This window comes from Dryas octopetala, chromosome 7 (assembly GCF_963921425.1).
Source record: "Dryas octopetala chromosome 7, drDryOcto1.1, whole genome shotgun sequence".
Taxonomy (NCBI): Eukaryota; Viridiplantae; Streptophyta; class Magnoliopsida; order Rosales; family Rosaceae; genus Dryas; species Dryas octopetala.
Window position 1 is genome coordinate 4,973,790 of NC_141372.1, and position 27,785 is coordinate 5,001,574.

The window sequence follows — 27,785 nt, forward strand, 5'->3', positions numbered from 1 at the left end:
TCTTTCAGTGGTGTCGAATATTAACTTAAAACTTGTATTATTAATTAAGGTTCTTCCGGTCTCTGTCATGCACCTGTTGTTGGTCACATACTGGTGCCACAACTATAACCATGCACTCTGCACAATATTGATTAATGTATGCAAACACTATTGTCAGTAAAAACAGAAGGTTGAGTAAAATTAATCTTTACCTCCAAACACTAAAAGTAGAAGCTCCAAGCAGAGAGAAGCATGGCTTTGGATACCAAGCTTCTAAGAACTGTGCTTATATGGGCAATGGCAGCAGCCACAACTTCACAAACCGTAAGATCAGACTGCCAAAACAAGTGTGGGGATGTTAGCATCCCATACCCCTTTGGCACAAGTAAAGGGTGTTACTTAAACGATTATTTCCTCATAACTTGTAACGCAAGTCATTACTCACCTCCGAAACCATTTTTAGTGAGATCAAATGTTGAAGTCCTGAGCATATCTTTGGATGGCCAATTACGCATCCATACATACGTGGCTGTAGACTGCTCCAACCAAACCGGCTCCCAAGTGAAAAGCTTGTTCTCCTATACCATTTCACCATTCCCCTTCTCCGTGACCCGCAACAAGTTCATCGGCGTTGGATGTGACAGCTTTGCTTTCATTGAAGGAAATGGCGAACTAAATTACTATACGGGGTGTCTGTCACTGTGTACAAGTTCTAGCAGCGTAGCCAATGGTTCTTGCTCTGGAATTGGATGCTGCAAAGCCCTTATTCCAAAAATGATGTATACTTATGCAGCAAGAGTCCAAAGCTTCCATAACCACACTGGGATATGGGGATTTAATCCTTGTAGCTATTCTTTTTTGGTGGAAGAAGAGTCTTATGACTTCTCGACCGCTGATCTTATTGATCTGCAGAACAGAAGCATGGTTCCAACGGTGATTGACTGGAGTGTTGGGAAACAGACATGCAAAGAAGCCCAAAAGAATATGACAAGTTATGCCTGTCAAGCTAATAGTGACTGCCGAGACTCTGATAATGGTCCTGGGTACCATTGTGGTTGCTCTGCAGGTTATCAAGGGAATCCTTACATCCCAGATGGTTGCCAAGGTAACACAATTTGTACCATTGATAAGGTGAAATCTTGTTAAATTTGTGGTCTAGATTAACAGTCTAGCAACATGACATGTCAGATATCTGGCAAGAGAGCATTACCATGTTTGAACAATGAATTCACTCAGTTGTTATGTACTTGTTTAGTTGTCATTTCATAATCTTTTGGTTGATGGAACTAACAAACCTTATGTTATTCCTTTTTGTTGTATTGCTTGTTTGTCTTCTAAGATGTTGACGAGTGTGCTGATCCAAGGCTTAATGAGTGTGAAGAAAGTTCAAATTGCATTAACAAACTCGGGAATTACACTTGTGCTTGTCTCAAGGGCTACCATGGGGATGGTAGGAAAAGTGGAGAAGGTTGTGTTGGTGATCAACTGCTAGTGATTGAAATTGTGGTTGGTAAGTTTGATCAACATAATTAAAACACCAACTGAAGAGCTTCACTAATCTGTTTAAATTGTCAGTCATTCTTGTGGGAAGTAAACAGTGTCAAACCAGTAGAGCAGAGCAGAATTAATTGTGCATAGTATCCAAATGTCCCAATTCTGATATGAAAACTTGTATATTTTGAGGCCAGATGTAACAATAAATTGAGAAATCTAAGAAAATCCAAGTATGGGAACCAATCAATTTGAAGGTTCATGCACCTCTTACTCTTTCTTAGATGATATCTAAACTTATTCTGTATGCAGGTATTGGAGTAGGCCTTATTGTATTGCTAGCAGCGGGTGGTTGGCTCTACCTGGGACTCAAGAAAAGAAAGCTTATCAAAGCTAAAAAGGCAATACTTTCTGCAAAATGGTGGCTTACTTTTACAGAAACGACTCCTGAGACCAGAAGGATCCATTGACACCACCAAAATATTCACTGAGAAAGAACTCAAGATGGTCACCAACAACTTCGACGAGAGTAGAATCATCGGCCGAGGAGGATATGGAACAGTTTACAAAGCTGTATTACCTGATCAAAGAGTTGTTGCCATCAAAAAGTCCAGAATAGTGGACCGCAGACAAAATGATCAATTCATTAATGAAGTGGTGGTACTGCTGCAAATCAACCACAAAAATGTGGTCAAACTCTTGGGATGTTGTTTGGAGACAGAAGTGCCATTACTGGTTTATGAATTTGTCACAAATGGTACTCTCTCTGATCACATTCATGAGAACATGAACAAAACTTCCTCCATGGCGATTTCTTGGGATGTACGTCTCAGAATAGCCACAGAAACTGCAGGGGTGCTTTCGTACTTACACTCTGCAGCATCAACCCCAATCATCCATAGAGATATTAAGTCCACAAACATACTCTTGGATGATAATTACACTGCCAAAGTGTCTGATTTCGGCCTTTCAAGGTTGGTTTCTTTAGATCAGGCTCAATTGTCCACAGTGGTGCAAGGAACTGTTGGGTACTTAGACCCTGAATACTTGCAGACCAGCCAACTGACAGATAAGAGTGATGTGTATAGCTTTGGAGTTGTGATGGTGGAGCTACTAACTGGGAAGAAGGCGGTTCGTTTTGACGGGCCTGAAGAGGAGAGAAATCTTGCAAAGTACTTCCTGTCTGCGCTGAAAGAGGACCAGTTGTTTACAATTGTTGAGGGTTGTGTTAGGGAGGGTGGTGCTGAGGAGGTGAAGGAGTTTGCTAGCCTTGCAGAGAGGTGTTTGAGAGTGAAAGGAGAGGAAAGGCCAACCATGAAAATAGTGGCAGCAGAATTAGAGGGTCTGACTACAATGACATTGACAAGGCAATCACGGGTTGAAGGCGAATTGGGTTCAAAAGTGACAGAGAATTTTGTTGGTGAAGCATCAAAAACCATTGGTGATGGAGGTAGTAGTACTGGTGACATGAGTAGCGCTATTGGGTGTGACAATATCATGCTGCAAGAGAGTGATGGGAGATGAATGTAATGCTTGCTTTATATGTATTTATCAAGTAAAACTTTCATTATAATGAGTGTATATATTTATTGTCTTTATTAATCTTACCACATGATATAAATATATACATAAAGTGTACACACCCGGAAGATGATATGAATATGCATCTTTGTTTTTATTGTTGTTGAACTCCGAACTTGATCGGTTGATTGATAGAAATAGTGACTAAAGGTTTGGGCAGTTTGGCTAACTGGTCTCGAGTGTTCACCTTGAGCAGGGATATATTTGGCGGGGAGTTCAAAACAAATTTCATAATCTTAAAATTTAAGCACGGGTGTCATGAGAAATTGGGTGTCCAAAAGAAAAGGTAAAATTGTGGCAAGTTTTTCAAAATGGGCTCTACATTAATTAATGGGTAAAATACATTTTTTGTCCTGTATTTTGAGTCAAAAGCACATTTGGTTTTCATGGTTTCAATTTTATTAATTCAGTCCTTGTGTTTTATGTTCTTTGCAATTTTGGTACATTATACACCTAACATAAAAATTTTCTTCAAATAAAAATTAATAACTTGTTTAAACCAACAAGTTTTACTCAAAAATGACTCAAAATTATATATATAACTTTGAATTTTTTATTTTCAAACAAGAATTTTAAAAAATCACAAATTTAAAGTTCAAACTGTAAACATTTTTTGAGCTTCAATTTCTTTAGCAAATAAACATGAAAATAAAAATTGAAAGTAGTTTTAGAAAGCCCATTAGATGATCTTTCAATCCCCCAGCAAAACTTTTTTTTGAAAAAAGTGGATATTTTTTCACCAAATTGAAGATTGTTTTTTGTTAAAATTGTCCTAAAATTGTAAATTTCATAAAATACAAGAATTAAATTAACAAAATAAAAACCACGAGCACCAAATGTGCTTTCAGCTCAAAACAAAAGGACCCAAAATGTATTTCACCCTTAATTAATACATGGGCGGGCCTCTTGAACCCAATAAAAGATTGATTCCTCATCATCTACCAACCCCCAAGATCAAGACTCATAAGACTAGTCAATCAAGATTCATTCCAGCCTTCCAGGTCACTATCAGTGTAGACGTTACATACACTGGTGGTAATTGAATAGAGAAGAAAATTCTATTTTTTTTTTTTCTTGGTGCCATTTTTCTCTCCATGCGTGGCTAGGTGCCTAAGTGCCTTGGATATTTCTTATTTTAGTTACTGTATTTCTGGTACAACTTTAGCGGGGTCAATATATCTTATTCGTGATTGGGACAGCTCTATCCACGACTGGAAAGTCTCCTCTAAAAATAATATGTTAAGTTCAAGTCTTTCAATTAATTTTGGAATCTCGAAAGTACGTGACACTTGCCCATTAATTTATGAAGTCTAGAATCTTCCTCCTAGGCCTGGTCAATCTTCCCACTAGGTCTGGTTGATATTGTTTAACATAGGATGACTCTGTCTTCAACCTGCTCCTATCGTCAATAAAAGGGCCAAATTAGTATCCTCATTTTAACAACAAAAACTTGGCTTAGAAGCCATGATGAGCACAAAAGCAATGCTTCTGTGCCTGCAGGCGCTAATAGTGGTGCTATTAGCATCCACAACTTCAGCCCAACAATTCAAGCATGGTTGCCAAGACACATGTGGGAATGTTAACATCCCATATCCATTTGGTACAACCCAGGATTGTTACTATAATGAGGATTTCCTCATCACTTGTAATGACATATATGAACCTCCAAAGCCATTTCTTAGAAAAAGTACCATTGAGGTCACAAATATATCAGCGGTGGATGGGAAGTTGTATATTACCAATTATATAGCCAGGGATTGTTACAAGAAGTCAGGTGCGCCCATGGATAGCAGCCAACCTTTTCTCTCTCTAGCCAAATTCTTCTTATCAGACACCGACAACAAGTTCGTTGTCGTTGGTTGTGACACCTATGCCAACATATCGGGTTACGAACGTAACAAAAATGTGTCCTCAGGCACTGCGTGCAGTACAACATGTGACAGCATTCAGTATGTGGAAAATTATACATGCTCTGGTATAGGTTGCTGCCAAACACCGATTGCCAAAGGAGTGACAAATATTGAAATAACGGTATCGAGTTTTAAAAATCATACGGGTGTGTGGTCCTTCAATCCCTGCAGCTATGCCTTTGTGGTGCAAGAGAGCAAGTTCAACTTCTCCCAGAATATGCTCAGAGATTTGGAGCATGAGAGTATACTTCCAGCAGTACTCGATTGGTCCATTGAATCGAATCAGACATGCGACGTCGTTGAGAAGACAGATATGACCAATTACGCATGTAAGGGGAACAGCACGTGTTTTGACGTCGAGAATGGTTCTGGGTATCGCTGCAAGTGTAAGGACGGCTACCATGGCAATCCGTACCTTCTGAATGACTGCCAGGGTAAGTATTTCACTTGCGAATGTTAGCTTAATATATATTGTTAAGCTTAAGTACGTTTTTGAGTCCGTTGATCTCATCTACACTTATGATTTATGATGTTAACCATAGATGAGCGAGGGTGCATGTTAACTTGATATATGTCCCTTCACTGAAGGTTATGGTTGTCTTATAGAGAACTTTAAATTACAAGCTAGTTTGTTGTTTAGTACCAAACTACCAACTAATTTCACTTTCTTATGTTCTTTTGCAGACACTGACGAATGTATGGATCCAGAACTCAACAACTGCAAAAAGATATGTATAAACAAAGAAGGAAGCTACAGTTGTTCATGCCCCAAGGGGTACCATGGGGATGGACTAAAAGATGGAGAAGGTTGCATCGCTGATCGGACACTAGTTATTGAACTCACTCTTGGTATGCATCTATTGTGGTGTCTCTACAAAGCAAATATTATTATTATTATTTTTTGGGGTATAAAGAAGGCCAAAGGAGAAGAGGAGATTCAAACTCTGACTTTGGTGTGAAGTAAATGCTCACTAGGGAGCTACAAGCTCCACACAGATACTAGCTTCTTGGTTGTTATTATAACCCTTCTTTTACTATGGTGCTGTAAATTGATGTTTAGTTTTTGTTGGAAATGCAGGAATCGGAGTTGGCCTCTTATCCTTGCTAATGTTCAGCTCCTGGTCGTATTTGGGCTACAAAAGATGGAAGCTCATCAAGCTGAAGGAAAAGTTCTTCCGGCAAAATGGAGGATTGATGTTACAGCGAGGACTTTCAGAACGACAAGGACTCACTCACGAAACAGCCAAAATCTTTACTGCAGAAGAACTCAAGAAGGCCACCAACGATTATGATCAGAGTAGGATCATTGGCAAAGGAGGTTTTGGTACAGTTTATAAGGGAACTTTAGTAGATGGCCGAGCAGTTGCAATCAAGAAGTCTACAATAGTGGATCAAAGCCAAGTAGAGCAATTCATTAATGAAGTACTTGTACTTTCCCAAATCAACCATAGGAATGTGGTCAAGCTTTTAGGCTGTTGTTTGGAGACAGAAGTCCCACTACTGGTTTATGAGTTTGTCACCAATGGAACCCTCTTTGACTACATTCATAATAAGAGCAAGGCACCCATCACTCATTGGGAAATTCGTCTAAGGATAGCTGCAGAAACTGCTGGAGTGCTATCATACTTGCACTCTGCAGCTTCTGTTCCTATCATTCACAGAGATGTCAAGTCCACAAACATACTTTTGGATGAAAGTCTCACAGCAAAAGTGTCGGATTTTGGTGCCTCAAGATTGGTTCCATTGGATCAAACCCAGTTATCTACAATGGTGCAAGGAACTCTTGGGTATTTGGACCCGGAATACATGCACACAAGCCAGTTGACTGAGAAAAGTGATGTCTATAGCTTCGGGGTTGTGCTTGTGGAGCTACTAACAGGAAAGAAGGCGATTTCCTTTGACAGACCGGAGGAAGAGAGAAACCTAGCTATGTATTTTCTTTCTGCACTGAAAGAGGATCGCTTGGTGCAAGTTCTTGATGATTGTATGGGGAACAATGAGGCAAATATTGAGCAGCTTAAGGAAGTTTCTAACCTTGCAAAGGGGTGTCTGAGAGTGAAAGGAGAAGAAAGACCAACCATGAAGGAGGTAGCAATGGGACTTGAGGGACTGAGAAGGATGGTAATGCATCCATGGGTTAATGTTGAATCCAATCCAGAAGAGACTGAGTACCTGCTTGGTGGTGAAATATCATTCAAAACTGCTGTTAGCTATGAAGGTGTTGGCGGAACGAGTTCTGGGTATGATACCATGAGGAACCACATTATATTACCTGTAAGCGGTGGGAGATGACTGTGCCATGTGTAAAAGACACGTCCATTTGATTTTACTAGTTGTCTGCTTTCTCGTTAGTATTTGTTCTGGACTCAGATGTTCTAATTATTGGGTTTTTCATGCTTGTTTTCGCTTGACTTTTAATCCTAGTCAATATTATTGATAAAATCATTGTGAGCTAAAAGGTTAGATTTATGACAATTTTTGAGTATGCATGAGATCGCATTAATGGATTCATAATCCTTACATTTGTATTTTAGTTTTAACCGCAATTGTGTTGTGCAGCATACATCAGATGAATATCTTTGATGGTCTTTGAAACGGGAGGCATTTCCTGCTTAAAATTATAAAACATACCCTTGAATAATTTATCAGTAATTTGTTTGCTATAATCGACTACAAAAATCCAATGTGCAAAGAGATTTTAGAAAGAGAAGTCTCAAGCAGTTACAGGCAAAAAGCTGAAAGAATGGAAAATTATTATGAATGATTAAAAAAAGAAAAACTAAAAGTAAAATAGTTTGTTTGGGATTAACTTTCTAAGGATTTGTATTCTTTCTATATAAAATTCTTGATTAATGATCTATAGACATTCTGGACGTAATAATCTATAGACATCCCTTTTTGCACGATTACATTACAAACCATTTATATCCCTCAAACTATTTGTGTTCAGCACGTAATGTTTTTTTATGTACAGAGATAAACAGAAAGAAGACATTTTGGTATGTGGCTATATGCGAGCACCTAAGAATTAACACAAGCAAGCACCCCCACCCGGGAATTAACTGCACCGCATATACCCTTCACGTTGTACCTTGAGTTCTTGAAGTAGTTCCCGGTTTACCACGGTCCATCACCTTCCTTATGAAAGCTGGAATATCTTGGACCCCATGCTTTGATGCGGTTGGACATGGCAAAAATTGCTCAGGATAACTCCAAATGGTTTAGTCCCTGCTGCAACCACCTACTGTAGCATCTTCATCCTACCAACATGGAGGAGAAAGCCGTGTAATAATTCAGGACTTCATCGAAAACTCCTTAGCTTTCCTTGAGAAATTCCCGACCTACTTCTTTCAGAGAATGTCAAAGGAAGCTCCTCATCTACCGTCTCTCTTTGGTCATGCCAGTCTATGAAGCCACTCTCGTTCTTTGAGTTTCCCCTACTAGATTCCTCAGGCAACGTGTCCTCATGTATACCACGATACAAGTGTTTCAATATGAAAAGGGCAGTATCATAATCCCTCCAGTAGTTTCTGCACATTGAGATTCACCATTTAAATGAGGAACAGATAGATATATCTTATATGAATATACATATCATTAAGCAACATAACAAGAAAAAAAGAGATATAACAATTCCAATTGCATGATGAGGCATTCAAAGTGGGTACGTACGTATGTGCTCCAATTACAGAAATATACGGATGTTCAAATGTCTTATCCTGCATGATCAACACAAAACCTCATTTAGGAATCAGAAAAATGAACTGGTACTGATAACATAAGAGAAAAGTAAATAACTTTATGTGTATAATTGAGATAAGAAAAGCAGCAAGGCAACAAAGTAAACAGTCCTACACAGATATGGGGTTAATGTTTATAGCAGCCATGCAAGCTCCTCTATATACAGGATTGAACATCGTCTATATATTCAAATAATTTATCACTTATATCTTTTATATGGAAAATTGTATAATCTTATATCCTAAAGGGGTTCAAAACCAGCCAGTACAGCATTCAAGTTCACCGCTTGTAATTACCGGTCTATGCAAGAACATTACCACATCATCCAGCTCCAACCACTGTAACTACGTCATCTTCGTAATTTGTTTTAACTTTCTAAACATTATTCACTTGAGGGTAAATGTTCGTATGACATTTTATATCACCATTAGAAACAAGAATGCAGGGAAGGAAGGGTAACAGCATTATGATGGCCCACTACCCCCACAATCAACTGGTAACCTCTTTCTCAATCTCTCTGTGTTTGAACCTAAGACCTATCCCAAACCTAGCTCAGTATCTACATTTCTGCATTTGAATGGGCAGCGGATTGAAGCTTATAAATTATTAGTAGGGACTCAAGACATTCTCACCACAGCACAAATATAAGGTGAATATGGATTGTTCCGACCTCTTAAACTGTAGAATCACAGAATACAACTTTAGTATTGAGGAACCACTTTAGTTCAACATGAACATTTCTAATAGATGAGCAAATGAAATTGAATGTTTGCTGAGAGAACCATTGGTGATGAGAAAATTGAAGTGCATATTTACACAGGATTCTCTCTGCTTTGTACTAAATGTCGATTAAGACACATACAAGAGAAGGGGTGCAACTTCAGCTCAAGAATGATAACTCATTTCCGATTGAGCTTTTATTAATGTTAAGCATGAGTAGAATATGGGGTAGAAAGCAGTTGCAGGGCAGATTTCTGAAAAGGTAAATAAATCGCGTGTGCGTGCATGAGTGAGTGAATGCTTGTTTGCATGCGCGTGTGTGTGTATGTGGAGTGAATGGGTGGTGGGTGTATCTACGCACTTGAAGCATATGATCAATCCGCCCTTCTTCACTTCCAGTTAATCTTTCCATCATAAGAGAACCATATGATCTCTCTTTGTATTCTTGGGCAGTTTCTGCTACTTCTGCAATATAACCAGAAAAAGAAAAATGCAGTAAACTTACGAAATATGTAGATGGAGAAGAAACCATACTGAAATACATTTTTGTATTCAGGGCTAGAAAGCTTTAAATTCCAACCCCCAAACTCTCTTTTTTATCTTTTCGATAATACTAAAAGATCAGCACAGAGGACCGCTTTCGTAAAAAATATATTCTTTTATGTCACTATCATTAACAAAATGGAGATACAGGGAGAAGGAGAAAAAAAAAGGATCTACTACCTTCTATATCCGTGTTTCTTGACTCGCAAACTGTCAGCACTTTAACCTGTTCAAATAGAAACCTTAGCCTCTCACATATAATAGGAACCTGAGCATACAATGTTGAACACGTAAATTACCAGGTTGAAGGAACATTGGGCCTATTCAAACCAAGTGAAAACTCTGATGATAAAAAAGTAATAATAATTCCATCTGTATTCTTTATGTTCTTTCTTCTTTTCTTCTTTTTCCTTTTTTTTTTTTTATAGCTTTTAGGTATCTCCATGGCAAAACTTTCAGATATGCCAAGTTGTTAACCAAAAGTTTGAGGTAATAACCTCTTGTTCGAGAGTAATAACTTGGAAATGAAAACAAACATAATTCTAAACACTAACAGCTAGAGAAGACATTTAATGAGGACCCCAAAATACAGAGCAAGAGTAAGAGAGAATTCTCATATTCAAACACCTAGTTCACGGAGAGTATATTGAAATATATAAAATTGCTATAATAACAGCTGATTTATGATATAACAGAATAGAATAAGATATCAACTTTGAGAAGTCTAACAGATCACACCTTTACAAAGTTTAGATGATTCATTATTGCTTGAGAACGAGCAGCTAAATCTTCAGTAAATTCCTACAACACATAGTATGAGCTCTTCATAGAGAGAGAGAGAGAGAGAGAGAGAGAGAGAGAGAGGATAAAAAATATGTATATGTTAAAATGATTTACCTGAAATCCAATGTGCAACCTTTTCCCACCTCTGTGGTAAGGTATGATAACAGGCCGCTTGCTGATGTATTCTTTACACACAAGTGGTTCTATTCTGTATTTGATACCAAAAATTGTTCTATCATGTGTTCTAGATCTAACATGTACAAAATCATATAAGAGAACACAAGAAAATAAAGATTGATCAATAAACACATACTTGATTTATGTATACAAGAAATTCTTGATGATACCATGTAAAAATGTGTGCACTAATCAAAAAGATGATTTCATACGTGCACCATGAGAATGGGAGCAAGAGGCCTAGGAGCTACAGAAAGGGCTTAGCTGTGTGTAACTCTGGATTTAGCAGTTTCGAATCTTATGTTGGGTCACATGTGACATCTTGTGAAGATGATTTTGGCATATTACTTTGTCTTATAATAAATATGCAATTAAATCCAATTTAAATCATATTTACAACTTTTTTTTAAAGAAAATCATATGACAATTATAGGACACACATTAGGGGGATTTTCAAAATGAAGTTTGGTCTAAGAATTTTATAATAGTTTCTATGGGTCCAGACTTTGCTTTCATGTGATTTAAGGTACTATATTGGGTGCCAATTAAGCAGTTTCTACATTGGAAATTAGATACTAATTTGTCAATTCCAAGAGTTGATAAATGCTTGTGCACTTCCAACAAAATCAAACCAACTGAAGGGGAAAAAAGCTTAAAGGATATTAAACTGCGATGACTGGAGTTGAGATTTCTATATTTTAGACATGGCTCCCCAGTTTCCCTCTCTTCTTATTTCCTCTTCAATTCTCCGCATTGTTGTGATCAGATTTCTTTACTTCTAAACCTAAAAGCATAGTTCTATAAACTTTCTTATCTATCCCCCTCCCACCCCCCCCCCAAAAAAAAATAAATAAATAAATTCACATGCAACACGGCCCTTGGGAGTTTTCAGGGTTGCCTAAATCAGGGGTTTTTACACTTTCAGCAAGCTAAGAGGCATATATTCAATAAAAGGTTCAATCATTGCCCTGATGTGCCATACCCAAAAGAGAAATGATGTCTGCTAATGCTTCAATGAAATTGGATTTCATATTATATATATGCATCAAGAAAGCTGGACTGCAACAGACCTATATGCAACAGGATCAAAGGGGTGAAATATGTTGAACATTTGCCGACAAGCTGGCATCTCCTCACTAATACTTTCCTCTTCCCAATATTCTTTCCCCTTTCCTGAAATAGAGAAGATATACAGCACATTAAATCTCGGATTTAGGTCTCAAAAGCAGGCAAGCATATCTGAAACTCTATCTTCTGGAAGATCTAAATTTTATTAAACAGGAAAAGATGTGCGAAAAACAAATACACAGAGCTATCAAAACACCCTTAAAACATGGATCGCCATCAACCTACCAATATACAGTATGACAACAAGAAATATCATTTCAATTACAGAATAAACCCCATTCAAGAAAAGCATAACAGATCTCAGCACATATCTGAGTTTCCATAGTTGAGAAGTTCTCAACACGAAGAAAATAATAGGCACAGAAACAAAATAAAATATTCTTCTAGGAGCCCAGTATAACTAGACACAGCAACACAGGTGCTTTGCCTAACATATTGTATAAGCATATATGGGCATCAAAAGACCCTTCAAAGAAAGAAATTAAGAATCTGGGTAAGCACCAACATTCAAAGCATATTAAGAGATAATCATTGACTATTACCAATCCCAATACGAATATTACGAAGGGCAAGAAAGACCCCAAGGGGTGATCCAACTGCAAAGAACGTATCAACCTGAAATATGAAGAATTAAATTTAATGAGTGACAAAATCCAAAAGAAATTATATATCTATCTAACATTTGCATTCATAGAGTGTGAAGAAACCAATTCATATTATTTTTCAGAGAAGCAAATTTGAAAATTTAATTTTAAATATGCTAATATGTCAAAACAGAAGAGGGATACACAACAAACAAACAAAATTCTCCTTTCTAGCACCTTGAATTCAAGTTTCGTGAACTTGATTATAGGGGTATAACCGTTGGGTGGGCCATCTTGCGTAGGGGGAAATGTCTCAGATGTGGGTTGCTTTGGCATAGTTGCAAGAACCTCTTCATTTTCTGTTCAGGTTATGCATAAGAGTTCCTTTCATAAACTAGAAGCAAAAAGTAAATGAAATAAACAATAAATAATGCACATATCACAGATCACCTTGATGCTCAGAACAAAAGAAAAATGTAAAAGAAAAGAAAAGAGATCACCTTGATGGAACCCTGAACTACTACTTCTATCCCCACATTTGGTTTCCAATTCTGCTATTTTGGATTTTAGTGAATTAATCTGCAACAGAAAAAATTTCACTGAATATATGTATTATATACAAAGCATGCCAAAGGAAGGCTTGGCAGAATAAATTATCTATTTACATAATATCACCTCTTCCCTCAGCAGTTTGACTATTTTGTCTTTATTGCTTGTTTCTTTGCATACTTCTTCAACCACTTTCTCTACACCATCAACTGGGACTCCACAGTTCATGTTTGTGATTGCATCTAAGCCGACCTGTTTAAGCATGTTGCTAGATTCACAAACTGATTCATGCACATATTCTTTATCATGTGACTGTTTAGAGTCCATAGAGCTAGCAGTAAACTCATTTAAATCTGATGTGTCATGACCCACAACAGCCAAGGCATCTTCAGCATTTCCATCCTCATGTATCAAATGAGTTGGTTGTGCACTCATATTTCCGTTATTAATTGAACCCTTCATGTCATCAGAAACTGCATCTCCCAAAGTAGTCAGAAAGTCATTTGTAGATGGTTGATGATTCATATCAGTAGATTCCTCATTTCTAGGATGTCCTTCAAACATCCAATTCATTGGAAATGGGGACGACAAATTCTCCTGATGACAAAGGATATCATAGGAGAGGACACTTCCCAAAGAATGACCATATATGGAAACCTATATGGATGTAAGAATAACATGAGAGCATTCAGTCTAATTCTGCTTACATAGCCATAGCTCAATTAGAGAAAATAGTTAAATGTTTTTCAACCACATACCTTTCCATCATAACCTGGATTCCTCCTAAGAAATTTCAAATATAACAGATTTAATTGGTTGGATACCTGGCAGGAAAAAATTTTGTTCAATGAAAATGCAATTCACATCCAAAAATACATGCCAAAAGAATTAGAACAGTGAAACACAGTATTATCACAAGGGTATCATAAAAATGTAAATCTAAAGACTGAGTATGCACTACCGAGTTAATAATGTCCTGGCAATATATGGGGCTCATGTAGTATAAAACATCATGAACAGTTGCACTCAGCGTGACACGCAAACCTTTCAGACCATCTAAAGTACACTTTTCAACTGCAGTTTCACCACTAAGCTTCAAACCCTTTCTCCACTGAAATGCAATTTAAGTATGTTAGAATATAGTACAAGCAATGTAACAGAAAATACGAAAATAAAAAGAAGACAGAATTGCATATGAAAGACACAAAGAAGAAAAAAGAAATGAAAATGAGAATCAGATGAGGAAGAAAGTAAACAGGAAAGGTGATCCATTTTATTTCCTATAGTATGAGATAAAAGAGTTCCTCTATCATAAGAATCAAATCAAGTCAGCAGAAAATGGGCTGGTTTATCATACAAAAGAGATTATTTACCTGGCATGGGATAAAAAGAACCCTTTGAGTGCCACGTTGGTGAGAAGTAAGGTGTGTTTCAGCAAGACTTGCTGTGATATGTTGAAAATTACCAACATCATCCACCAAATTGGATTTCTCTAATCTTTGACCAATACCATGAATCATGAACACAAGGTGTTGAACTGGAACCTAAATCAAATAGGCAACATTAGATGGTATCACATCTAAAAAATTAAAAATAAATAAATAAATGAGACGAAAGCTTACTGTTGCCTTCAGCCGGATTTTGGAGAAAAAAAAAATTATGGACTCTGGCTATTTAAAAAAAACTCAAAGGAAGGTGCATCGCTTTTATTTAATAAAACAAAATACACAAATAAGTTTTACGTGAATTAAATTTTGGGTCTCAATTATGCAGGCTTCTAAATCAGAGTATCGACCCTTAACTTTTCTAGGAAAGGTATCATACATTGGTCACCTAGAAACCGAGAATCAAGACCAACGAGCTTATGGTTTAACCAAAAAAAAGAATTTAATAGAAAAAAGGAGGATGATCCAAAAACTATAGGACACATGAAATTATTAGTTCAGTTGTTTCGATATCAACATTATATAAATTGGTTATCAAAATAGTCAATCACACCAATCCTCATCGGCTCATCCTACACAATTTCCTTGAACAGGTTTTCATGGTTGGTAGCTTTCATACCACAACCTACCCAGGATTTGAAGTAAAACACAAATAGACATTCTCCCAGCTGTGTTCATAATTATAGAGAACTAAGAAGTGTACAAAGACATTTTGTAGAAAAGAACACGCATATACTATGCAAAAGGTGTACGATAGAAAGTATATTTATTTTTAAAAAATAACAACTGTAGACGCAACATTTTTATTCAGCCAGAAAGAAAACACAACATTTCTTATTTGATGAGTGCAACAGCACATACCTGTGAACAATAATCATCCATTTCCTCCTCCTTCTGTTGATGTAAATCATTCTATAAAAGCACATGGTTGTGAGAAAGATGATAATTTATTTTCAGATCCTTTTTAATGCATAATTAAGACTTTTCTCATGCAGAAAAATGATAAATTTTTTCATGGCACAAATCACAACACAACAAGATAAACTGGTTATGAAGCCAAATTTCACATACAAAATAGGACAAGAAGTATAGACAATGGAGTGGACAAGCACACATATTGTAGAGAAACTAATGAAAATTATTCATGTGCTACAGAAGATTTGGACATAACTGCCTAACCAAACACCATCCCATCTCCACACCACCTATCAAGGCCAAATGCAATTGCACAGGAAAATTATTATCAAAGTGGCAATGGTAATGGTTTCTGTAGTTTTTGTTGTCTTTTCCCTTTTCTCTTGTTACAATTATTAAACCTAAAATATATGGAAAGCTAGGTAACAATCTGACTTAGAAAAAGTTGTTACAAAAAGTGGAAATCCTAGAATCCAAACTATAGACACCATCAAATTAAATGATATCACAGGAAAATTTCACAGAGCAATAAGTGTGGATACACAAGTTCCAAGAATATTTTACTTATTGGGCATCAATAACAGATATGCACAAGCGGAATACTCAAACACATCCCAAGAATCTGGACTCAAATCTACTATTCAAAAAAGGTAGAACAAAAAGGAAAATTGAAGGCAGTGACAGAATTTATACCATCAAAGCATGAATCAGGCGTTAAATATATACCTTGGTAGGTTTTGGAGAGTGAGATGCGGAATATCCACGCCTTAACTTAATTCCATTTCTACCTAAAGTAATGACGCTAGTAAAACCAGAAGCATCCACACAGAGCCAAGCCTCCCAAGTATTATCTTCTCCGGTGAAGAGCGCATGCAGTCCCTAGAGGTGCATCCCAGGATGTGTTCAGAATACAATAATATCATTATGAAAATATCTTCTCCAAATAGAAATACACATACAGGGGTAGAGCCTTGCAAACCAACTCGAGCCGCAAAAAGTCCAGAGGGCTGAAATGTTCTCCGGTGCCAAACCTGGAGATAAAAAGTCCAACTTTATCTACTTATGCTTATCACCTCGTATACAAAGTGAGATGCAGTATATGAATTTTAAAGTCTAAAAGAAAGAAAAATTGGGGTTAATTATATTTATATACATGCAGTAACATGTACGAGGTGCAGACTTCATTAATCGGGAAATCATTCCATGAATCTAACACTTGGTATATTTCAAACAGAAAATGATCCCCAGGATCAACATAAAGTTAGGCATTTATCACGCTCTGTAACCTATAAGACCTGGATAAAATTTACCAATCAGACAAAGAGTAGAATAGGTATAAAATCCACCTAATCAGAAAACATGTCCTTTCAAAGTAGCACATACTGCAGCAAACCTGTCTACGATATGCAATCTCCAATTGTTCAGAAACATCTTCACGGAGTGGCATCCAATCAACACCCCCTTTACGAGCAAACCAGTGGCCTCTTAAGACACGCCGATTTTCTCCATCCCAATAAACAGGGAAACAATGCCGCTTCACTAAATCTACCTACAACAATGACACAACTTTGTCAACTCAAATTAATCATGTCTTATCCCGAAAATAGTTGGACTTGGATCAGTTCACTTTAAAAGATACCCTTCAATTTAATTAAAAAAAGAAGTGCCTTAGGATGCTATAAACATCATGAAGTTTTTACTCAAAATCATACAAAATTTTCCTGGCATCAAAACAAACAAAAGAAAAAAACTACAAGAAGCAAAAGTTCCAGTAAGAAAGAGAGATTTGGACCAGATTCCTCCCATGCTGTTATCTTCCTATTGAATTCAATTATGGGGACAGATAGTACAAATATGGCCATATATGCCTAGGTAGAATGACAATGGCATGGCACACGGTTGACATACAATAACCAAATAACGAATAAAACAACCCTAATCTAGTTCCAATAGGGCCAATACATCATTGACAGAAAAATGTATGAAAATGCTTCAAAATACAAGTTTCCAAAAATATCTGGCAGTGGCACTAACTCAAATGGATTCATCAGCAACCACTACTTAGGAAACCATCACATGAGGCATTGAAGCCGACCAAAGCATGTAGGCTAGTTGATTGGTATTGGATGACTACACGGAAAAGATGGCATTTCCTTTAGGAGAAAAATCGGAAACCCACTGTCTGTGCAAGTTTCCATCTTGAGTCTTCACACGACACGGAAAAGTACATGGAGGCGTTTAAAAAGCTGGAAAAAAAAAACAAGGCATACCTCATAAAGCCCTCCCTTAACAGGGACACCAACTCTCTCTTCTTCTTCCTCTTCATATAATCGAGGTGACCGAACCCCCTCCAGGAAAGATGAATTTGCCTCCACCTTCTTACTGGAACTAGGTCGTTCTATTGGACCATCACTACATTCTGCATACTCTTTCCACCAACAAGAAAGCAACTGTTCCTCCATCTACATATGCAAATTCAACCACCAATACAATTAGACTAATTTTTCACATAAACATAAAAAATGCAGCTTTAACACAAAACCCAGCAACCCACCTGCAAAAAAGACGCCTCTATTGCTAGAGAGTCCCTCATACCAAATCGAAAGTATTCGCCTTTAACTACTATCTCAGTCCGAGGGACAGAAGCAGCCATCTCTGCACAATTACAGAAACAGAAGATTGTCAATTTGTCATTGAAATTATACAAACTCAATACAACTTAGTATGTGAATGTTCGTGAGCATTGAAAATTACCATTCGGTGCCAAAGGGACCTTCCGAAAGTACCACCGAACATCGCCACCGTCGGAAGGGCTCGTAGTCTGCGCGAGATACTTCTGGTGGCCTTTACACTGCTCAATCTCATCTTCCAATCTCGCAATGTTCGACGGCGTGTTCTTCAGCAAATCGGGGGACGTTTCTGCGGCCAAACGCTTTGCCTCGGCGTCCGCCATAATCAACCACTAGAGAAGAAGAGACAATTGCTTTTTGCTTCAAATTGGCCAACTCACCAACTCAACGTTTGCATTTCAAAACCCTAAATGCACTAAATTCACCAAATTCGGGGATACCATGAAATAGATAGTGGAAAGGAGCTGAGGTTTTAGAGCGGAATTGGGAATTTGAGATTTTTGGGAAACCAAAAGCGTGAGGAAGTTGAATGCAAAGCTCCAGTTTTTCTGGTAATTGAAAAATGAAAATGTGGGAGAATCAGGACCGAGAAAGCAAGCTTCAATGAAAGGAAAGGAGATTGTTAACAAGAATGACAGCTCGCTCGGTGTTGAATGGCAGGTAGATTACAACTGCTTCACAGAGAAATGGCGGTTGCGTGCTTTTTCTTTTTCCTTTTTTGTTTTTGTTTTTGTTTTTCTTTGTAATGGGCCAGAATGAGCAAGCCCAATGAGTAATGACGGGCTCGATGGAGCCCATTAGTTCATGTTTAGAAACGGGTGCCGAATATACAAAGAAAATGACGGGTTGGATTTTGGCTACTCTTTTTAAATCGAACCTAGGCACCCGAAACCCGAACCCAAGACTCTTTATGCACCTCTTTAATAAGCAATCAACCCAACCCATAGTGGAAGACTGGAAGGAGAATAGCTTCTTCAGCTTACATTTTCACCTACTATATGTGGTGAACATGCAATGAAAAATACAAAGGATTCAAGATATTGTTACCTGAAATAAGCATAATACAAATATACAATTAAAACATATATAACTGAAGGGTTGGTACATGCATACTTATTCCAAGAAAAATAAGTACATCAATAATGGGCATGCAATTAAGTAATTCAGTTAAACAAAATAACCACTTGAACTCATATACAAATGATAATCATGAATAATTAACAAAAATCTCTAGGAACAATGTGGAATGAATAAATGTCAAAATAATTTAAATGACTCAAGGTATGAAATAAATTCTCAATATACGACTTGGGATACCCTAAAGAATGACTTGATATGCTCTACGGCATGACTTCAAATCCTTTAAGGAAATATTTGGGCAGCGTCAATGCTTGACTTCGTTCCTAGGAACACTTTGCAATGAATAAATGTAAAAAAAATAAAATGACTCAAGTTACGAATTGAAATTCTCAATTTACGACTTGTGATGTTCTAAGGAACGACTTGAAATTCTTTAAGAAATACTTAGGAAGCGTCAATGCTTGACTTCGGGATTCCTAGGAACAATTTGGAATTAATAGATGAAAAAATAATTGAAATGACTTAAGCTATGAACTGAAATTCTCAATGTATGACTTGAGATGCCCTAAAGTATGGCTTGAGATCCTCTAAAGAAATACTTTGGAAGCGTCAGCGTTTGACTTCGGATGTTTGTAGGAACAATTTGGAATGATTAAATGTAAAAATAATTGAAATGACTCAACCTACAAAATGAAATTTTCAATGTACGACTTGAGATTCTCTAAGGAACGACTTAAGATGCCTCAAAGGCATGGCTTGAAATCCTCTAAGAAAATACTTGGGAAGCGTCAATGTTTGACTTCAAATGTTCATACGAACAATGTGGAGAAATTTTGATATGAAACTTTTGAGATCACTTAATTGTAAGAACTTGGAGTTAGAGAGTTGAAAAAAAGTTTGGGGAGAGAATAAACTAGAAAAGACATTGAAAGTTTGTCTTCAATATGGGGCTTGATTGATTTTGGAAGTGTGAGCAACTAAATACCAATTCAAATGTAGGAAATTGGAATGGAGAATATTGTGCGGGAAACCTGTGTTGGTGCCGCAGCTCCTCCCCACGTTGCCGTCGATTTCTCCATCGTTCTTTTGAAAAAATAAAAATAAAAAAATTGTATATTACCTTTTAAGCCTTCATAAATACATTGTAAGCTTTTTGTAAGTGAGGTTACTTTTGAGATTTCCCAAATTCAAAAAGTGTTTTTATTTTTATTTTTAAAATCCGTTAAATATTGTTTTACATGTATACCCTTATTTTATTAGGTTGTTTGTTAGTAACTGTTATTTTTAAGCGGGAGTATTTTTAGATATTTTAAAAGTTTACTCCCTCTTCTTCCTTTATGTATATAGATTATATACCCATGTGGTGAGTCTCAACATTAAGAAGTCAAACTTTATTTTTTATATAAATTATAAGTTGTTCAGTTCCATCAGTTGCCCTGGAAGGAATATTTGAAATTCGGACATCTAACATTATGAAGAGAAATACTACTAAACAAATAACTAGTTAGTAAATACTACTATAAATGTTAAGTTACTTATTTATACATGTAGTAAATGAAGTTTAACATTGTCATGGATCTCATAATACAAATGTTTATATTTATGAGTTTTCTTTATATTTAGAACTTTTCTTCAATCTTAACAATTACTAGTCTCGTGGCACGCGCGTGCCAATTGACCTTTCTAAACCTGCAGTTAAGTTTTTTAATAAATAATTTATTTGTCTTAAAAAAGAAGTTGTGGGAGAAGGGGGTTGTTGAAAATAAGGGTGTGATTTTGTATTTTGTTTTATTTTTCAATTCTAATTATTCTATTTTACTATTTTGCCCTAAAAATATTAAATTATTTTTAAAATTTTGTAATTAACAAAGGGCAAGATTGAGTTTTTGAATATTTAACCAAATCCTTCTTCTCTCTTTATATATATATATAGATGGATAGATTAAAGATGAATGAACCACTGACAAAATAAAACTAAATATTTATATATATTTTTTTAAAAAATTATTAACTTAAATTATTTATAAAAAATAATATTTAATAAACGAGAATTGATTACTAACAAAAAGTGCGAAAATTGCTAAAAGAAAATGTAGTTACGGCCTTACGGGTTAAGCATTGAATTGGGCTTAGTTGTTAGAAAACCCAATTGCCCGTTGGCCCACTACATATTAACCCTAAAACTATTGGGTGGGTCACAATATAAAATATCTGAAGGCCCCCACTCTATATAACTCCTTAAACCCTCCCTCCAGGCCTCTTATCCAAGCTCACATAGCCACAGTCGTATCCATTCTCTGATCAACTCCCTCCATCTCTCTCACCCACTCAAAACCCGTCGTCACATACAGATATATATACATTTATTCGAAACCCTAGATTCGTGCCCCGACTGACCTTATCTAGGGTTTTGGTGGCACTTCCCAACTTGGGTACTTACGAATTTCCGCGAGCCCCATGGCTGAGGAGGAGGTTGTAGCAGCCGCGGCGAGCCCTAAGCCTTCGGATCACAAGCGCAAGCTCGAAGATTTGGAGCCCGAATCAGCTCCGGAACCGGCCGAGCACGGCTCCGACGAGCTGGAGGAGCAGAATGTGGAGCCCGATGAAGCCAATGAAGAAGTTGATGTGCCTCAGTCTGAAGAATCTGACGCGAAACGGCCTCGTCTTGATGACGAGCCCGACGGTACAGATTTTCCTTGCTCTTTTAAGTATGGACACCTTGTGGTTTTGCGTTTTTGAGGCTGCCGTTTTACAGAAGAAATAAGTCACATGAACTTTTTTGAAGGACTAGGTCATTTTACTGGTTCTTAAGAATTGTCTTTGCCCAGAAGAAATTTTGGTTTTCTTTGTTTTTCTTTGCATTATAAGAGTATTTTAATTCAATACAACATTATGACCTTTGAATTTGATGATAACAGCTCGTGAGAATGGGCACCAGGAGGAGAAGGTAGATGAGCCGGAAAAGGTGAATGATGATCAACTGAATATTGAGAGTGGCAACTTGGAGCACCCTCCGGCTGCAGCTGTGGAAGTTACAGAAACGGTGACTGACGAACAACACTATGAAGTTAATGAACAACACTATGAAGTTAATGAACAACACTATGACATTAATGGTGAGAAGAGTGACACCCAAAAACCTGTTGAGAATTCTCTTGTGGAAAATGCTGAGGAACCTCCTCAAGAGGAGTCTCAACTACACTCTGCAGAGGAACCTCAGCATGGGGATGCTTCCTCGGTGCAACATGAGCAACCTTCTTCTGCAAATCAGACTATGACGCACAAAATGGAGGTTCCTAATAATAAGGTTGCTGTTTATACCTATATTATGTTGCGTAATAATGATTTTTGTAATGTAATTATATGTTCCCTTGCAATGTTGCACATTATACCATATGCTACAGTGGTCCAAATTTCACCCTTAACATTGTACAAATGTTGGTGCAGGTTGGGGTTCTAATTGGAAAGGCTGGGGATACTATACGGTACTTGCAATACAATTCTGGAGCAAAAATTCAGATCACAAGGGATTCTGATGCTGATCCATATTCTGCAACCAGGCCTGTGGAGATAATAGGAAGTTTGGATAATATAAGCAAGGCTGAGAAGCTTATAAATGCTGTTATTGCAGAGGTTTATGCTGTCTCTGACTTAGTTTTGTCCCTCTTTTCAAGACTCCCATTGCCTTATAAGTATTCATGCTTGGTGATCTGAAATTTTTGTCATGCTGAATTGTGTACTTCTTTGCAGGCTGATGCAGGGGGTTCTCCTTCCCTGGTGGCTAGGGGCCTTGCTACTGCACAGGCTGCTGCTGCTGCTGCAGAACAAATTCAGATACAAGTTCCCAATGAGAAGGTAATCCCTTCTTCTTCCATATGTAAATGATCCGTGTCTTGTGTATTCAATAGTGCTTTATCTAAGACAAAACTTTTCTTTGTCAGGTTGGTTTGATAATTGGAAAAGGTGGGGAAACCATTAAAGGTCTGCAGACCAGATCAGGGGCCCGTATCCAGGTAGTTGATATCGTAGGCCTTGCCTTGATGTGTGTAAACAGGGTGTTGCTTGTAGTTATTCTTGCATTCTGTCTTTACTTGACCTATCCTTTTTACTTGTTTATTTAGCTGATACCCCAACATCTACCGGAGGGGGATGAATCTAAAGAAAGGACAGTGCGAGTAACTGGTGATAAGAAGCAAATTGAAGTGGCAAGAGAATTGATAAAGGAAGTTATGAATCAGGTTAGTTTTTGAGCTGATCTCTTTCTCTTTAAAATAACTTTTTTTTTTTTTGCTGGTATTTAAGTTGTGGTTGTAATATATTGTGGTGTGGTTATCTTTTTTTGGGTTATGGCAGTGATATTGTGGTTTGTACAATGGTTTCTTGTATGTTGAACTATTTACACTGTACAGTGTTTAAGTTCTAATGTGTCTTGTCCCTATGAATACTCCCTTGGTATGTTCCTATGCAATAAATGGTTGGACAGTGTGTTAAAACATGAGGTTTATTAACTATGGGCATGTTCTTTTGAATGCCATGAGGAGTCTGCCTGCATAATGGTGGTACTGCTTCTTTTGTTATGTGCATTGGATCTTCTTGCTCACGTGCATGTATGTCCGGAGGATTTAACGAGCTTTCTAGCCAGTCTTGTGTATGATGTCCCCCCTTCTGAATTTGGCGTTATATGTAATTATTTCAGTTTCCCACATGTAAATGACAAATTGTGGTGTATGGTCACTTGATTGGGTAGTGCTCAATATTTTCAGGATTAATATATTTTATTTCTAAGAAGAAATTATATGATAATTTTGATATAGTAGAGTCACCTGTTGCTTTCTTGGTACCTTTTCACTTTCAAGTAGTGTAGTTGTATGGATAATTACTTGAAGGGTTGATAGTATGTGGATAAAATATTTTGGGAGCCATTTTAAGATAGGGATAAACAAGTATAACTATTTCGATGTCTTGAGTAGAAATAACAAGGTATTTGGATGTCTTGATCTTATCAATTCTTGTTGAAGATAGGGATAAACAAGTATAATTATTTAGCTGGATTGTATATCTCCTATGCAATTGTTAAGTAATTTCCTTAGAAGACTGGTTAAGTAGAAATTCTGAATCATTTGCATTTGGCTAAGCAACATACTTTTATGGTTATGGTATGATTAGCTGTCCAATGAACTGTATGTGCATGCCTGTGATACCTTTTGGTCATTTGAGGAAGAATTATTACATTATTTTGCCATGGGAATGAGAGCCTGACCTTTTGCTCTTAAGAGTTTGCAATATTGATGAATGATCTATGCCAAGGTCCACTTAAATGCTGTTAGGAAGATTATTCAATCAAAGATGCCGGTTGCCATGATTTATTTGTGTTGAAGGTGCCGATTTCGAATTGGTTGGCTTTAAAAATGCAGATCTGGCTATTGCCTTTTCCATGGGGTCAGCATTGCTTAGACAACCACTATTCACCGAAGAGAGGTATCAGGCATTTAATCTCGCGATTGCAGGATGTTAATAGTTGGTAAGATTGCTTTGAGACCTGAAAGTTGACAATCATAATTCAGTAAGACTATATTGCATTAGCCTTAGTGCTCATAAGCACCTCCATATTCTATGCATGAGACGTGTATGGAAGAAATTGTTATTCCTGGTGACTTAATGATATAATGGAATTTGTATGGGACCAGTAGTCCATAAATCAGTGTTTGATGCTATGCTGATGTATTTAAAGTATGTGGTACAATTCTTCTGATATGCATCAAGGTACACTGCCATTGCTAAAGCTAGGACCGATGCTATAATATAACAATTATGTTACATCAATTGTATGTGTTACCCATTTGACCCGACTTAATGTGATGCTGAAACATGTCACTTATATACATAGAATTGGTATACCGTCTGAAAGAGTCGAGCGAATGTTTCATCCTTGATACTTTGATTGCATAATATGCCTGTAATGCTAAAGCTGTGGCTTTATTAGACATCACCCTACTTCCTGACTTATTGGTTTTCTTATTAGTCAATTATATCATTGGTATCTGTGCCATAAATTTTTGCCAATTTTCTTCATTGCATAGTGGTAGATTACCTTGCATAAGTTTGCTTTATGCTTAAATGACATATTTGAGTGGAGAGAACCAAAAAATTTAGGTTATTATTACTCCTGTGTGGTAATGATAAAATTTTAGTGTCATATTCCCGAATGAAATTTATTGGGATTTGCTGCTGCTTTATGAGTTTGGAAGGATCTTTATAGGGTAAACCCAAGCATATAAAAGGAGAGCATATGACTTTTGCATTAAAAATGAACTATGAGTTGTCTCTGAGTAATTTTGCTTCATAAGCCGGGACATTACTGAGAAACATTGCTGGAGGCTTCCAAAGGGGCGGCAGTGTGTTCAAACTTACAAAGACATTCTCCGAGGCACCTAGGTATCTCTGGCATAAAGTTTACTTTTATGTCACTTTCTTTGTTCTTTGTTGATAAGAGAGGGACTATGGTAGCCAGATAAGTTTGTTAGGGCTTTAAATTTAGAAACATCGTCAGTATATTTTTTGTTGAAAATACTTCCTTATTTGTATTGTTTGGTAGCTTACTATTTGCCTCTTATATTTGTAGCCCCTTTGATGTAGTTTATTTCTATTTGGGGGAACAATTCTATGCTGTTTGTGGTCTCAGATATTATTTATTAATGGTTGTTAGTGGTAATTTCACATTGTATCTTTTGCTATAGTACCACTTGTTCCTTATATCCGTTCATCTCATTCAGTCAAGATGATGCCCAGGAGCCCCTCAAATTTTAAGAACAGGAGATGTGGTTAAAGCAGCAACTTCTACTTTTATTATTTTTTTAAATGTGGAACTATTTGTTTCTATGTATTGATTATTCCTTTTTGTGATTTCCTTTAAATAGACTGTGAGGCCATCATCTCTCTCCAGTGGTTATAACCATCAGGGTTACCGGCCCCATGGACCAGGTGGCTCTCAATGGGGTCCGCGTGGTCCTCATCTACCCCAGGCATCTACATATGATTATCACCAACGAGGATCGTATCCGTCCCATAATTCTCAGTACCCTCCTTCATATGGGAGTTATCCTCAACATATGGGTCCGAGAAGTGGCTTTGGTTCTGGTTGGGAGCAAAGGCCACCTCCTAGCATGCAGGGGATGCCTCCACATGGGGGTGGTTATGATTACTACAGTGGACAAGGAGGTCAATTAGCTGATGCCCCAGGATCTGCACAACATTCTAATCCTGTTCCTTCTCATGCTCCTGGCCCTTCTCCTACTCCCACAATGGGCCCGCCCCCATCCCTAGCAAATTACAATTACGGACAGCCACATGCTCCAGAATATGGGCATTCGGCTCCTTATTCCCAGACTGGACCTCCTCAGCATAGCTATGGGCATGGGTACGAAGAACCAAAATATGAAAATCATGCTCCAATACAGCATCCCTATGGAGGACACGGGACATCTCAGCCATATCCACAAACTGGAGCTCAGCAAGGTTATGGTCCACAGCAGCATTATGGTAAGCCACCGTCGTATAACATGCCATCACAGGGGCCACCTCCCCAGTCTTATGGACCTCCGAGGGCTAGTCAACCAGGAGATGCGGTATATCAGGGTTCTACACCAGCTCAATCATATGGTCTGAATGTTCCAGCTCAACAGCCATATCCATATGCATCCAGTGGAATGGCACAGCAGAGCTATCCTCCGTATGGTTCTGCCCCAGCTGCTGATGGGTATAGTCAGCCACCACCTGCTTCTGGCACAGGTTATCCACAGCAAGCTGGACAGCCTGTTAGTTATGGCCAGCCTGGTTCGCAGCAGGCACTTGGCTACGCTCAAGTGGGTCCTACTGCAGGGTACACACAATACCCATCTCAACAAGGTTACCCTGAGCAGTCTGCTGCAAACACAGCAGGTTATGGGTACCAAGGGTCTCAAGACCCTGCATATGGAGGCGTTGCTGCATCAGCCTATGGTGCACCCTCAGCTGTGCAGCCGGGTTATGCTCAACCAACACCAACTCAACAAGGTTATGATCAGTCTGGTGGTTATGGAGGTGCACCAAGTGCTTCAGCTGGTTATGGGAAAACATTGTCTCCTCAGCCTCAGCCTCAGCCTCAAGCTCAGCCTGGTTATCCTCAGTACGACTCAAGTCAAATGTATGCCGCCGCACCTCGTTGAATATACTAATGTAGTTTTTTCAGAGCTTCAAGTTATGGTTCATGTGCCAGGTTCCTTTTCCTAGTAGTAGTTGTTAGGCCTTTCTGACTAGTTCGTTGAACTTTTCACTTACTGTTTTTATTGATGTAATGTAGCGTTAATGTTTTGTTAAATCATCAACTTTGATTATGAATGATATACAATATAAATTGCTGATGAAGTGATAATGACCTTGCCAAGGGATCATATGTTAATATGCCATTGTCGATATTTCTGGAGGAATTAGTGTATGCCTGTGCCTTCCGAGGATGATATCCTGGAAGCTCATTTCATGGAGATTGCATAA

The 27,785-nt window shown here is 37.6% G+C and overlaps 3 protein-coding genes and 1 pseudogene across 4 annotated transcripts; 3 read left to right on the forward strand and 1 right to left on the reverse strand.

The window, feature by feature from the left end:
- The first annotated feature begins 231 nt into the window (after positions 1 to 231).
- On the forward strand, positions 232 to 3,064 carry LOC147278821 (wall-associated receptor kinase 2 pseudogene; annotated as a pseudogene).
- Positions 3,065 to 4,500: 1,436 nt separating this feature from the next.
- On the forward strand, positions 4,501 to 7,355 carry LOC147278822 (wall-associated receptor kinase 2-like). Its single transcript, XM_086252671.1, has 3 exons — positions 4,501 to 5,395; positions 5,646 to 5,810; positions 6,040 to 7,355. The coding sequence occupies exons 1-3, from the start codon at positions 4,516 to 4,518 to the stop codon at positions 7,251 to 7,253; spliced, it is 2,259 nt and encodes a 752-aa protein (XP_086108797.1). The 5' UTR covers positions 4,501 to 4,515; the 3' UTR covers positions 7,254 to 7,355.
- Positions 7,356 to 7,741: 386 nt separating this feature from the next.
- Positions 7,742 to 18,854, reverse strand: SGR2 (shoot gravitropism 2 (SGR2)). The gene is given in 22 exon segments (XM_086252670.1): positions 7,742 to 8,298; positions 8,301 to 8,491; positions 8,634 to 8,680; positions 9,784 to 9,887; positions 10,146 to 10,191; positions 10,704 to 10,766; positions 10,863 to 10,956; positions 11,996 to 12,098; positions 12,596 to 12,668; positions 12,875 to 12,996; positions 13,138 to 13,216; positions 13,313 to 13,843; positions 13,945 to 14,010; positions 14,148 to 14,297; positions 14,560 to 14,730; positions 15,493 to 15,543; positions 16,273 to 16,425; positions 16,506 to 16,577; positions 16,940 to 17,095; positions 17,817 to 18,008; positions 18,101 to 18,201; positions 18,301 to 18,854. Coding segments are annotated over 22 exon segments (2,808 nt in total). The 5' UTR covers positions 18,500 to 18,854; the 3' UTR covers positions 7,742 to 8,254.
- A 2,679-nt stretch (positions 18,855 to 21,533) lies between these two features.
- LOC147278824 (uncharacterized) lies at positions 21,534 to 27,659 on the forward strand. 2 transcript variants are annotated; one of them, XM_086250633.1, is made up of 7 exons: positions 21,534 to 21,939; positions 22,175 to 22,563; positions 22,704 to 22,889; positions 23,007 to 23,111; positions 23,198 to 23,272; positions 23,378 to 23,494; positions 26,174 to 27,659. In XM_086250633.1, exons 1-7 carry the CDS (start codon positions 21,714 to 21,716, stop codon positions 27,458 to 27,460), a joined length of 2,385 nt encoding a protein of 794 aa, XP_086106759.1. In that variant the 5' UTR covers positions 21,534 to 21,713; the 3' UTR covers positions 27,461 to 27,659. The 2 variants fall into 2 exon arrangements, with proteins under 2 accessions (XP_086106759.1, XP_086106760.1); XM_086250634.1 differs by having other exon boundaries at positions 23,198 to 23,269.
- Positions 27,660 to 27,785: the final 126 nt, after the last annotated feature.